The sequence below is a fragment of the Kwoniella dejecticola genome, chromosome 2 (genome assembly GCF_000512565.2).
Source record: "Kwoniella dejecticola CBS 10117 chromosome 2, complete sequence".
Lineage (NCBI taxonomy): Eukaryota > Fungi > Basidiomycota > Tremellomycetes > Tremellales > Cryptococcaceae > Kwoniella > Kwoniella dejecticola.
The window spans coordinates 137,965-151,402 of NC_089302.1; the positions used below are offsets into that span (position 1 = coordinate 137,965).

General features: G+C 47.5%; 6 protein-coding genes across 6 annotated transcripts; 3 read left to right on the forward strand and 3 right to left on the reverse strand.

Moving 5' to 3' along the window:
• Nucleotides 1–130: 130 nt before the first annotated feature.
• Nucleotides 131–967, reverse strand: I303_101505 (non-histone chromosomal protein 6; the record flags this gene model as incomplete). Its single annotated transcript, XM_018405703.1, has 4 exons — nucleotides 131–164; nucleotides 284–399; nucleotides 562–697; nucleotides 873–967. The coding sequence occupies 4 exons, from the start codon at nucleotides 965–967 to the stop codon at nucleotides 131–133; spliced, it is 381 nt and encodes a 126-aa protein (XP_018265984.1).
• Nucleotides 968–2,345: 1,378 nt separating this feature from the next.
• I303_101506 (uncharacterized protein) lies at nucleotides 2,346–3,169 on the reverse strand (the record flags this gene model as incomplete). The annotated part of the gene is made up of 3 exons (XM_018405702.1): nucleotides 2,346–2,516; nucleotides 2,651–2,720; nucleotides 2,811–3,169. The coding sequence occupies 3 exons, from the start codon at nucleotides 3,167–3,169 to the stop codon at nucleotides 2,346–2,348; spliced, it is 600 nt and encodes a 199-aa protein (XP_018265983.1).
• Nucleotides 3,170–4,024: 855 nt separating this feature from the next.
• I303_101507 (uncharacterized protein) lies at nucleotides 4,025–8,526 on the forward strand (the record flags this gene model as incomplete). Its single annotated transcript, XM_018405701.1, has 13 exons — nucleotides 4,025–4,186; nucleotides 4,357–4,507; nucleotides 4,597–4,692; nucleotides 4,823–4,984; nucleotides 5,071–5,400; nucleotides 5,496–5,765; nucleotides 5,859–6,476; nucleotides 6,534–7,329; nucleotides 7,395–7,496; nucleotides 7,563–7,667; nucleotides 7,742–8,008; nucleotides 8,118–8,293; nucleotides 8,396–8,526. 13 exons carry the CDS (start codon nucleotides 4,025–4,027, stop codon nucleotides 8,524–8,526), a joined length of 3,366 nt encoding a protein of 1,121 aa, XP_018265982.1.
• A 305-nt stretch (nucleotides 8,527–8,831) lies between these two features.
• I303_101508 (uncharacterized protein) lies at nucleotides 8,832–9,730 on the reverse strand (the record flags this gene model as incomplete). The annotated part of the gene is made up of 3 exons (XM_018405700.1): nucleotides 8,832–8,936; nucleotides 9,092–9,307; nucleotides 9,410–9,730. 3 exons carry the CDS (start codon nucleotides 9,728–9,730, stop codon nucleotides 8,832–8,834), a joined length of 642 nt encoding a protein of 213 aa, XP_018265981.1.
• A 1,363-nt stretch (nucleotides 9,731–11,093) lies between these two features.
• Nucleotides 11,094–11,878, forward strand: I303_101509 (uncharacterized protein; the record flags this gene model as incomplete). Its single annotated transcript, XM_018405699.1, has 3 exons — nucleotides 11,094–11,444; nucleotides 11,557–11,772; nucleotides 11,837–11,878. 3 exons carry the CDS (start codon nucleotides 11,094–11,096, stop codon nucleotides 11,876–11,878), a joined length of 609 nt encoding a protein of 202 aa, XP_018265980.1.
• A 717-nt stretch (nucleotides 11,879–12,595) lies between these two features.
• I303_101510 (uncharacterized protein) lies at nucleotides 12,596–13,282 on the forward strand (the record flags this gene model as incomplete). Its single annotated transcript, XM_018405698.1, has 2 exons — nucleotides 12,596–12,943; nucleotides 13,043–13,282. 2 exons carry the CDS (start codon nucleotides 12,596–12,598, stop codon nucleotides 13,280–13,282), a joined length of 588 nt encoding a protein of 195 aa, XP_018265979.1.
• Nucleotides 13,283–13,438: the final 156 nt, after the last annotated feature.

The window sequence follows — 13,438 nt, forward strand, 5'->3', positions numbered from 1 at the left end:
CACAAACGTCAAAGACCGAAAAGCGAACAAGTGATCAGACTAGACTAGACTGACTTCAGGACGAACGAAGTAGAAAAGCGAGGAGAAAACGAGAAGAAGATTATATGAATTAACGATTAACGAGTAACGATTAATCGGATTCATCTTCATCGCTATCATCGTCACTACATTCATAAAGTCGTAGAGAGTCAGCGATGATTGCCAATTCAATTCACGGTGGATGGCATGCAAGGGGCGGCATGAGGACTCAGAATACGAAGTCAGACTCGAGCTCAAAACTCACGCAGCGGCTTGAGCTTGGTTCTTAGCGGCCTGCTTGGCGGCTTTAGCATTCCCTTTGTAGACTGCGTTCTCTCTGTCGGCTCTGTCTTTATCGGCTTTGGCTTTGTCTTCGTAAGGCTAGATGACATAGGTTGACGAGGACGAATGCACATCATCAGTATTTCTCACTTCCGGCTAGGCTGAGAGAATCCACAAGAACAGGCGGAAAAGGAATCGCAATTGAGGGAGGGGCGGTGTGAGGAGGAAAAGAATACGCTTGAAGCGAAGGATCCAACTCACCTTTTTCTCGCCAGCGTTCATCTCTTTCCACTTGATACCCAAGAGCTTACCGACATCACCGAAGGTAGCGTCGGGGTTCTCGGCTTTGATTCGTTCTCTGTAATCTTGGACGAAAAACATGTAGGCGGAGAGGGCTCTGTGCGATTTGAGTTGGTTGTTGTTCCCATTGGGATGAAAAAATGTATGTAAATTGTAAGAGATGGGACGGACAGGTCGGATAAAGCATGAAGGATGAAGAGGAGTAACGTTGTAACGTCAGCGACTTTCATTTATCGGCAGCAAGCAGCAGCAGCAAATGAATAGACACCCACCTCTTGGGCTTGTTGGGGTCCTTCTTGGTTCGCTTCTTGGCGGCGGCTTGGACTCCGGCCGACTTCTTGGTGTCTTTGGCTGATACCTTGGGCATTGTCTGTGGGTGTGGGTGGAAGGATAGGTGACATAGTGGTTGAGCGTGAGTGTAAATTGGGTTAAAAGGACAAAGAAGATAAAGAGATGTGAAGACTTTAGTCAGCTAAATCCTTCTTGTATATCTATGCATCACGACAGAGAGGGATTTATGAGGCAAGTGACGGCTGAGCAGGTGAGGTATGAGACATGGAATGTATGTTTGAGGAATGTGAAGTGTATAGTATGGTCATGGAATATATGAGGAATGCGGTGTGATGTTGGGTGGTGACGAGATGCATCCTCGAGATTGAGATTGGGGTTGGATTATTTCCCACGGGTCTGAGTGAATGAGATGAGATGGGATGGGATGCATCGTCCCCATCATCGTCGGCGTCCTCGTAGTGAGGGCTGATGATGACGGAAGACTAATGATGATGAGATGGACATGGACAACCTCCACCTCCGCGACGCGTCCAGTCAACGTTACAGTGTTAGGACATTACTCCCACCGTAGCGATGAACTTGAACATGATCGCGAGGAAGGGTGGGATGATAACGACGGATGCATGATTGAAGAGTGCGGAGTGATGGAGATGGGGCGTATGATACCTCTTCATGTATCGATTTAATTTTCACACCTCGATGAATGTATGGTATGGTACGGTATGGTCACTCACTGTTATATGTATGTATGTAGGTAGGTGGTAGTGGTGGATGGTTGTACGGTGGTTATAGTAATACTATGAGGAATGAAGTATGAGGGAAGATGGATGAATGTATGGTGAGGACGAGTACTATGGTGGTTTAATTTAATGGCTGGTGGGGTTATCGTATGGTATGAGCGTATGAGCGCTCACTCGTCGTACCAAGTCAGTCAAAGGATACAACAGGGTAGAATAATCAGGGTATTATTATCTGTTTACCTGGGAATGACATAGTAAATTTACCCAATTCGGTAATTATACTCAAGGGATGACGCGTGTTGTACGGTGGGAGTGATTCTGTTATATTACCGAAACGCCGTATGGTGGTCTGTCTCACATGATCCAGTCAAGTCGAGTTGGATGACTGATGATGGATGATCATTCACATTCAAGTTACGAGTTTGAGTAGTAGAACCAAACAAACACAACCACACAACCTGACCAGGACGTGAGTGATTGACATCAATGATGGATAGATACATAGATCAATGAATCTTGACCTCGATACCATGGCCCATCCAAGCAGGATCAGTAGCATCCTTCGACCATCAGATATACTTCCACTTTGCTCGCAAGGTCATACATAGTTATCGTTATCGTCAATTGTCAATATCGTGTTACTCACTCAACAAAAACGGACTGTTCATCATGGAGACTTTGATGTGACTGCGTACTGACTCCGGAAAGATCACACTAATCGCTTCCCCCGCCACTGCTGCCGCTGCTGCTGCTGTCGTCACTTCCCTTTGCCGCGATTTTCGATTTCCCCTTTTTCTTTCGATCGGCAGTGTGGGTCTTAGCGGACGAGGAAGAGGTGCTTTTCTTGACGGGACTCGAATTCTGAACGACGATATTGACGTTGATCTGCAATGTGAAAAAAGCCAATCATGAAATTAAATTAGAGAAGAATGTCCCGCTTCAGTCGCTCGAGATTATTTCGTCGACAACTCGACATGAACATGACTTCAACGTTGACTTTGACTTTGGAACCTACTCACGCTAACATCGACCTTTTTACCGTTCTTCAAGGTGATCTTGGCATTTCGATTACCCGTCCAACCGAATGACCTGTGTCACACGGAGTGTAGCGGAACATCAGCTAACATCAGCTTGAAGCAACTCTGAAGATCGTGATGATCCGAAAGGGGAACGACGTACCCAGTAGACATGATCTTCTTATGAGCTGCAAACTCGATATCCTCTCCTTCCCCGATACGCACTGGGATAGAGTGATCATCGCGCATGAACTCCGATTGAGTAGGCATGTATCTCTCGGTCGCCTTTTTGTCCGTTCCTCTTTCCTTCTCTTTGGCTTTAGCTTTCGTGACTTCGGTCTTGGTGCTGCTGCCGACCTTTGAAGGAGTACTGGTACTGGTACTTTTACTATCTTTGACCGCCTTGGCCTTGCCGGCGTTACTACCGCCTTCAGCTCCGAAAGCTCTCAATTTGAGCAAACCCACATTAGATGTCTTCTTCTTTTTGTCCTTGTCGGGCTTGACGGTCTTAGTGCGAGTCATGATGACTTCAGTGTGATGGTATCAACGATGCCACGTCTCTGAGCTCACGAGGAGGAAAGAGAAATTGAAAGGGGAAATGCAAGTGTCTTGCTTGATATACAGAAAGTCGAAAATAGAAGATTACGAGTAGCTTCTCTTGTCTATTTCTGCGTTTCCGCATATGCAGCGTCGTCAAGGAACGGGGATGGTGCGTGTATGACGCATGTTCTTGTGACGGTCTGATGACACACAAACAGGTCAGTGCGTTTGAAGGGTAAACATCATCGCGCACGCTCTGCGCGCAGGGGAATTCAAGATCAATTTGTCGCTACTCTTGATCCATGATTGTCCATATGTCCATATTTTGGGACAGCAGTGCGCGGATCAGAGTCAGTCAACGTGTTGTATGCATTGTATTGTATTGTGCTGTAATGTAATGTAATGTAATGTAATGCAGCTTGAGAGCATCGCTGTAGATGCTTGTGCTTCGGGATGGTATGATGCCATCCTGCCAATTCCGGTTAATCAGGGGTGGAATCACACTATTCGGCTTCCTCCGCCAGTTCTATGATCTGATCGGTGCGTTAGACCGGTTAAGTGAGCATGCGCTTCAGGTTTCATTGTCAATTCACCTTTCATCTCGAAGCGCATCATCAGCGTACTCGAGTAGTGCTGGTCTCATTCTGCCCTCGAGTTCCCTCTTTTATACTTCTGTCCACGGCGCGGCGGAACCTTTCATCTAACTGATCAACAGTGTCGGTCAAAATCGGCACGATACATTTCGGGCATACCGATTGACCCCTGGGTCCAAGTAAGACAATCGATTGGCCACCTCACTTACCTACCTGCTTGCGACCGATCGCTCATCTCGTCAAGATGTTCGCCTCCCTCCTCCTTCTTCTCCCTTTAGCATCGGCTTCTGCCGGATATGGCTCCATATCCTCTCGATCGCCGATCTCACCCGAATTGTCCAGCTTGCGAGGGGGTGATTTCGATGTGGGGTTTAGCCAGATAAGATATGATACTAATTCAACTTTGGTAAGTTGGCTTTTTGTTCCGATTCACGATGTGTTCCTTCAGGGCAACCGCAATGTAGCCGTCTCATCCAAAAAGAGGGATCGGATCAGCGCGGCAGTTCACCATACCGCTCTGTGTATCTTTATACGAGGGCGCTCCGCTGACAGATTTGTCCTGGTCCACCGATCTAGTTGCCGCCGAATCGACGTCCGCCAAATTGCCCACCATGCTTCAATTGTCAGCTCCCCGCTTTTCACTGCGGAAACGCCGGAGAGTGCAATCCCTTCGATGGACAATGTAGATGTGAACCTGGCTTTGGTGGCCAAGATTGTCTGACACCCTGTAAGTAGATCTGTCAACACATCAATGGCTCTCGGCTGTAATCATATGAGATACAGTTACTGATGGGATTGGGTCGGCGTTTGGTACAGTGTGCGGTGCTCTCAGTGATGGCGATGAAAGATATCCTCGTCCCGAAGGAGAACTGTGTGATTGTAAAAAAGGCTGGGGCGGTATCAACTGTAATGGTGAGTAGATTGCGGCTCCCTTCTCATCGCATGACCCTTCCTCGCGATCGAAAATAGTGAAGCGCTCCATGAGTGGGCAATATGCTGGAAGTACTCTAACAGATGCTGACGTCATGCCTTTTCAACGTAGTATGCAAGACGGACAAAGCGTGTTCAGCATTCCGACCGCGAAATCCACCTTCAGACGGATTAGAGAATCCAGACGGGCAAGGGGAAGACGAAGAAGATGATATGGTCTGCTACAAGGGTGGATTAGCTGTACAAAGGAATTTCCAGATGTGCGATGTGACAAGTGAGCATCTCTCATCGCTCAAGCAAGCCGACATGCACACCTCGGATTTCTTGATAGAGAGCTGATCTGCCTGTCATGTCTGATAGATCGGAAGATCATAGATACTATACCGGATAACAAGCCACCTCAAGTCACTTTCTCATGCACAGCGGCTCAACCGCAATCGAATATGACTTCGTCATTCTCACCCTTCGACGCCTTTGGTAGTTCGGAACTTGGGGTGCAAGAGGATAATTCAGGAGAATGCAATTTCCAGTTCTGGGTGGATCGGATCGAATCTTTCCATTGTGAATTGACAAAATGTTCCTGGCAATCCAAAGAGAGCTTCGACTCAAATCAGACCAACTATAATTGCGAGGAGATACAATGTAGTTGTATACCTGGACGATTCTTGTGCGGAGAAGATGGCAGTGTCAGTGAGTGACGTTTCACTTTTCTCTGGGACAATCTGTTTCTCTAGGGTTCGGGGTCCACTGGAAGCAAGCACTGACACTCTGCGGCAATATGATAGACATCGACGACTTCTTAGCGGAAGAAGTAAAAGGCCCAGGATCCTTCAACTGTGTTTCAGGAAAAGGGTGTTCATTTGAAGAACCAGCTATGAACCAACTGATTAACGACATCTTCGGCGATAAGTCGATCACCTTAGACTGCGATTCGGGGGAATGTCTGCATTATACTCAAGTCCCAGGCTACACCAGGCCTGAAAGACCAGATAACAGTGTTTGGGTGGCGCTAAGTGCAGCTTTAGCTGCTCTTATCTTCGTCTTGGCTTGTCTACGTGAGTTCCCGGAGTCAGACTGCCCCCACACGTCAGGCTTTTTGGCTCGATCGCGGAGAATATAGCTGACTCTGTCATTGAAACCCCCTTCAGTCTTGTGGTACTTGGGTAGAACTCACCGACACCCCGCAGGCTTTGGAGGCGTGAAATTACCAGAAGACGAAGCTGCCAAATTGATGGCGGATCACGTACCCGCCACTCTCCATTTCAGCAATATTTCATACGATCTTCCTTCCTCCAAACGTGTCCTCTCCCACATCACAGGAACAGTACGACCTGGAGAACTACTAGCTATAATGGGAGCTTCCGGTGCTGGGAAATCGACTTTGCTGGATATACTTGCTCGAAAAGCGAAATCGGGGAAAGTGTCAGGAGATATGTATATCAATGGACGAACGATCACCGATGAAGCTACTTTTAGACGAGTCGTCGGATATGTCGATCAGGAAGATACCTTACTGTCCACCTTGACTGTATACGAAGCTGTCTTGTACAGTGCGTTGCTTCGACTACCTAGAGAGATGAGTCACCAAGCGAAGGTTTACCGAACGTTGGAAACCATGAACGAGCTAGGTATACTAGGTATCAAGGACTCCAGAATTGGAGAGAGTGGCAAGAGGAGTATATCCGGTGGAGAAAAGAGACGAGTCTCAATTGCTTGTGAACTTGTCACGGGACCTAGTATCTTGTTCTTGGATGAGCCTACTTCAGGTGAGCTACACTTCCTGAATTAGAAGGAGGTTTGGCTAATGGCTGATTATGATACAGGCCTTGATTCGTATAATGCTCACAACGTCATTTCCTCCCTCTCGACTTTGGCCAAGCAGTACAACCGGACTGTCATATTCACCATTCATCAACCGCAATCCAATATCGTAGCGCTTTTCGACAGGCTTTTATTACTGGCAAAAGGTCAATTAGTTTACTCGGGTGAATCGGAGAGAGCGCAACAGCACTTCGAGAAGTTAGGCTACGATTGTCCGAAAGGATATAACATTGCGGATTACCTCATCGATGTCACGGTAGAAGCGTCGGGCGATCATAGGAACGATAATAAAGTCAAGCTCAATGGTAATGGACCGTCCGGAAATGGAACCGATGGAGGGGATGTCGATGTCGAGAATGGATTCGGTACAGCTAGAGAAACGTTACCAATTGACGAGAGGGACAATGCTTCGGAACAAACGGAAGACGAAGGAGTGTTGAGTGGGATCAGAACGAAAGCATCTAAATTATTAGGTGCTTTCACTTCGACGACTTCTAAAGGCTTCTCGAATCTGTCAGGTTCAGGATCGTCCACGCCTTCTGGATCTCGGCCTGGATCGGAAAACATTGCGCCGATACCTGAAAAATTGGCTTCGCTGGTCTTGGCTTCTCGAGCGAGTGATGATGCCAAGATTGTAGAAGCTGAAATTATGAGGATACAACAAGGACAATCGCCCGATGGAGGAGATAATGCCAGAGATATAGATGAAGAGACAAGACTGCTGAAAGGGTTCGATAAAGCTACGTATTGGACGCAATTTAGGTTGCTTAGTGGCAGAGCGTTCAAGAACCTTTACAGGTGAGCGATCGCCTGTCATGGATCTGTTACCTCTGAAGTCAGCTGATCTGCTTCATTCTGCCTAGAAATCCCCTTCTCATGGCTACTCATTATGCTGTTGCGATTGTCGTTGCGCTTGTGTGCGGTTTCTTCTTCTACCACGTCACCAATGATATCCCTGGGTTCCAGTAAGTCTTCTTGACTTTCAACATAGTCATGGTCATATGAGCTGACAAGAATGTTGGTGACTGCAGAAATCGACTGGGTCTCTTCTTGTTCATTTTGTCGCTATTCGGTTTCTCATGCTTGAGTTCCCTTGGAATATTTGCGAACGAAAGAATGCTATTCATGCGAGAGAGGTAAGCAATGCTTTTAGCTTGTGTTGCCTCCAGGAAACATCGCTGATGCCTGGATCGATTTTACTTGTGTCCAGGGCAAACGGGTATTACGCACCTATCACTTACTTCTTATCGAAGATTCTCTTCGATATCATCCCACTCCGAGTGATCCCGCCCTTCATCCTCGGATCGATCGTGTACGGTCTAGCAGGGCTCAATGCGGAAGTCTCGGCCTTTTGGAAATTCATCATGACGCTTGTCCTCTTCAATTTGACGGCGTCAAGTATTGTCTTGTTCCTCTCAGTGGCAGTGGCGGATCTAGGAGTTGCCAACTTGCTAGGTAATATGGTCATGCTTTACAAGTGAGTCAATCGTATCATTTACCGCTACTGCGTGTAGAGCAATCGCGCATCCTGTATTTCCTCCTAGAAGCGAGATTATTAGCTGACTTTGTGGGACTCAATCGCACAGCCTGCTCTTTGCTGGACTACTTATGAATTACGACCGAGTACCAGACAGTCTGAAGTGGATGCAAACCCTCTCGTTCTTCCATGCGGGATACGAAGCCCTCTTGGTGAATGAGCTGAGGTACTTGCAATTGATCGAGAGGAAGTTCGGTTTGGATATACAGGTACCTAGTGCTACTAGTGAGTCAGGATTTTGTTACCCTTGCTAACCTCATAATGGTAATACCATGATCACCTCTCGATTGTCTCAGCTGACAAAATGCACTTTCTTCGCGTGGCTAGTCCTCTCGTCATTTGGATTCCATGCACAGGCATTCTGGTGGCCTGACACAGCGCTTTTAGCTATTGTCTTTGGAGTATTCACGGTGGCTAGTTATTTGGTATTGGAGTTCTTCGTCAAGGAAAGGAGGTAGTCATATTTCGAATTCTGGTATGAGATAGTTTAGAATAGCTCGGACATCTCGTGTAGGCCCTCAACAGAGATCATTCAGTAAGCCAGGTATAGATAGTTTGCATTGAACCATATACCAAACCGAATGTACAGTACCCATTATCCTGTGAGGTATATTATAGCAGTACTGTGCTTGATCTGCGAGAGACTTGGGTGTGGTACAATCATGTCACTGGGTATTGGTCATTACAGTATTCATCATATGGAATCCACAGCATGAATCTATTTGTATTCCTCAGCTGTTGTGTCGCTAGGGCCAAGGTGCGACTAGCTCGACTGGCTCGACTGGCTTATGGGTGCCGAAGAGAACTGCGCCACTGACGTCTCATCAGCAGGCATGGGAGTAGGCATAGGCGTAGCTGTCTGCTTTGGCTATTGGTCCACATACAGTTTACAGTATGACGATTATTGCGTTAGTCGTTATTCTTGTCGTACGGTGAAGAGAGAAAGGAACAGGACAAGGACAAAGCCACAACCACTGCCACAAACAGAGACACGGACAAATTGAGGGTTTGAATTTGACTCACACTCCACAACTCGATATACGACCGATCCCACTTAGGCACCTTCCAGTCTTTACACTTATCATTCTGACAAATACCTTCAGGACAGATGATGTACCCCCCATGAGCCATGCTGTCTGGCGTCGTATTTCCGATAGGAGCGATATATGGTTCTTTGATGGACAACTCGACCTGGAATCGATCGCCTTGTGTAATCTTGGTGGAGAGCTCGTATTGGCACTGCGTAAGATCAGTGCAGTATGGCATGATTCAGCATCAGCACACCGTATCGTTTCTGTATCTGGGTATAGCAGAACATCCGTGTGTGTCAACTCCACTCACAGACATATTGAATACTATATCGCTCTCCAGTAGATCCTTCATATCGCTCCCAACTTGATAGATCAACCAAGTGAATGGCTGGTATAACCACTTTTCGCCCCTCTGAGCGGCTCGGGTGATGGTCTGCATGTCCCATCCCCATTGTAAAGTAGTCGGACCGGTGAAGTCGTAGTCTTCACCTGAGGAAGACGAGTGGAGGATGGATCGAGTCAATCCTGGAATATGGGGCTCGATAGTCACGTCGTTCGTGGCAGATACAGTTGGGGGAAAGGTGATTAGGAAACAAGAATAAGCGATCAACGCTAAGGACTGGAGAAACATTTCGGGGTTTTATTGGAAACAGGTGAGATCAAGAGACTCTGGCAGATGCAGTATATGTTGTAGTGTCGAGAAATGTCAAAACTGTGAAAAGGTGCTTCTGATCCTGGACGAGATGTACAGTCTCGGTTGAATATATGGAGGAACGCAGGCTGTCTATGAGTATACGTACCTGTCATTTATACCGCTGTCGGTACCCGATGTAGTGCCGTGTGCTGTATCCGTATCAGTGCGAGGCAATGGAACCTGTCAAGGATCAGGAAGTCAAAGGTGTTCGCTAATCTCAAGTTCCCTCCGTTCATTAACAGGGTTGATCGACGGCGATTTTAGTCGCCCTTTATGCGACCAAGCTACGGTACATGTACCGTTGTCACCGAGCGACCGAGAAACGCGCGAGTCTGGGGCTATTCGTGTCGTTTTCCCACCTTCCGATGGTGTGGCTCATAGGTGGCGTCTCGCAATGGTCAGTAGATCATCGGCGCATGCATCAGTCAACCGACCGCGACTTATAGAATCTAGAGGAGAGATTGGACTACTAATGTATTTGGACCACTGCTGTCGTGGCGTAGAAGGAGGCACAGAAATCGAGATACGACAGTGCTGGGAAATCATCAGATCCGATCTTACAGCTGAACACTGTTGCCGACAGCTTTGATGTGCATGTCATGAACGTTCATCGAGTTACTCAGCTGGTTTTCAGGCCGGAACAGCTCGCTACGCTAAACTAGACTACCCCCAAAAGCAAATGCAGCGAAGAGTTCGATAGTACCGTGCACATTTTACAACTTGCGAGATTAAAGAAGATGAAACACGCCGATGGGCGATCCTTTGATGATTAAGGAGGTGATCGCTTATGGCCGGTCTTTGCTTGGATGATCATGAGACGGATATATCAAGGTTGATCTGCCCGAGACCCCGTTCATTGAGACGGATCCTTTGTAATCCCGATGTGATCGTTCGGTCATGGAGCCGAGAATCCTCAGTCAGCCCCCCGATCTACACCTTTTCATGAACATCATCAGATCGTGCCACTTACACTTAGACAGCCTGCCTCCTTTGCATTAGATGAGCAGCGATCGCGATCTCTGACACAGACTTGCTTTGTGCATAAGCACACCACTTCAAACGTGTAGCGACGATGCGAGTCACCGTTCACCTCTAGCGATTTTTTCCATTCGCTGGGGCGGATTGGTATAAGAAGGACCCTGATTATTAGGACCCAGAATCTCATTTCAGGTAGCAAATCATAGAAACTATACGACATTGTCTTAACGAGCAACTATTCTGCACGAGTTCTGGAACCTCCTCCGGCCTCCCAACGCTTAATATACCACGAGACATAATCATACACTATACACAATCAAGCATGTCGAAATTCGCTCTCACCCTTGCTCAGACTCTTGCGTTCTTTTCTGCCCTCGTCAGCGTGACCAGTCACCCGGTCGATGACAGTCAAGGCTCAGCAATCGGCAGACGAGACGATGGCAAGGTCCACAGTGGAGTGTGGATCCCGGAGAATACAAAGGTCATTTTCAAACCCTCAAGCAGCGGTGAGCACTTCACATATTGGGGACCTCAGATTCTGGAGAACAGCTGGGATCTGGACACCTTGAAAACGTTGAGCCCTTACACGGAATATGTGGGACTGAATTCGACTTGGTCCATATATGATGCGAGTGGCAAGATTGAGACAGAGAATCTCGTTTGGACCCTCAATGTGAGTTGATCTCCACTGAGTGGGCTGCTGTACTACAGCCCATGCCACTTATTCTTTGTCACTCACTCGAGGCCTGTGTCTGGCCTGAATTGAATGAGATGGTATCATCTAGTGCCGGAACGAAGTCAAATCGTACATAGGAGCCAGTGCTGTATACCAACATAAGCTCACCTTCAATACCACTACAATCGTCACTCCAGGGGAAGATGAGACCTGGGAGAGCCTTCGGGATAATAGCCACTTCTTCTGTTATGCCGGTACCTGTGAGAACGAGACCTGCAAGGACAAACCCGTACCGACTTGGCCAATAAGTGTATACTACGAGAACGTGAGTGAGCTTTCCTGGAATTATGCTTCAGAATTGCTAAAGTGACGTGAACCTCTGTGTGTAGTCTGCTACTGCGACTTCACCGAGAGACGACATTAGAGGATGATTCGGTTGCAGAGGAGTGCTCCGGCAAAGGGCGGAGGCGGGGATGTTCTGACACCCATTTGTCGTTGATGGCTATTCAGACTTATGTCTCCTATATTCATGATGCAGCTATCAACCCAGCAGTCTGCTCAATCATAGATACTGTAATCGGAACCTCCGTGATACTCACCCGTTGCCCTGTCAACTCTTGTCTGATTTGTCTGATGCAGCCTGTTCACTGATCCGGTCAAGGCAGCTGCCCTATCACATGTTTGAGTCTGCAGCCTTCAGCACTCGTTAGCTATGATGATGCAACTCCCGAGTGGGATTGATTATCGAGATCAAGCAAGATGTAATCGCTGATCAGGGATTAGAGTTGTCCACAATGCTCCGTTCCCTTCGCTTCCTTTGATGAAACAAAGGTTGTTTCCTGGTAGCGGATGGCAATGCGGCGGATTGTTGATTGCGACGATCATCGTAAATACCTTAAGGCATAGATTGCCTCGTGATTGGCTCAATCGCCCCGTCTGTTTCATGGTAGAGCATCGACAAAGGTGTATATGACTCAGCTGCCACTACGAAAGCGGCGTGCAGGCGAGGAATATTCTTTCGTGGATACATATTATAGCCAGCAAAGATACGTTCCTCCAAGGGATCCAACTGTCGTATCGTACTCTTCCTGACCCACCGAAGCTCAGTTTTCAACACCTTTTTTGAGTATTACGTTTTTCGCTGGAAGATGCTCACCGTACCCCTAGCCACTGCGTTGCTCTCAGCCCTTATTGGAGCCAACAGTGCTTCTCTCCTGGAGAAGGCCTCTGACGATTCATTGTATAAGAGGGGAAGTGACGGCAGAGTCCGCAATCAAGTTTGGGTGCCAGAAAACTCCAAGGTCATCTGGCATCGAGGTCTACCTGATGAGGTGGTGTCTCAGGGCAATCGATTTCTAGAACATAGCTGGGACTTAAAAGAGCTCGAGGATGCCAGGGGAACTCAAGATTGGCTTGCTAAAGATTCTGAGTGGTGGGTGTACGCTGCCATGGACAGCTCCGAGGATGATGCTATCGAACCGATGTGGAAACTCCAAGTGAGTGCACGTCTGCCACCTTCACCTTCTGCCATTACTCTTGTGACCGTTGACGATTCAAACTGAGCTCCGGCTGACGGTGAATACACTAACGACCAGTGCAAGAACTCGATCTCGACACGCGTGAATAGAAGTAGATTATTCCAATCAGAGCTGACATACGATACCGTGACGATCATCAAGCCCTATGAACATGGTGAATGGGAGAATATCAGAGACACGGCTCATTTCTGGTGTTATGAAGCTGAATGCGGGAATGGCAAATGTGGAAATTTGCAGAAGCCAACCTGGACAGAAGATGTATACTATCAATACGTGAGCGGAGTTATTACTGGATAAAAGTCTTACCAAATGCTAATGACCGATTTGTTGTACCTGCAGTCTGGGCCTGGCTCCGATACTCCCCTGAGACAAGACATCAGAGGCTAGTCCCCACTGACGATATGTACATAGTATAGCATAGGCTTATATCTCATAATTGTATGACCAGAGTGA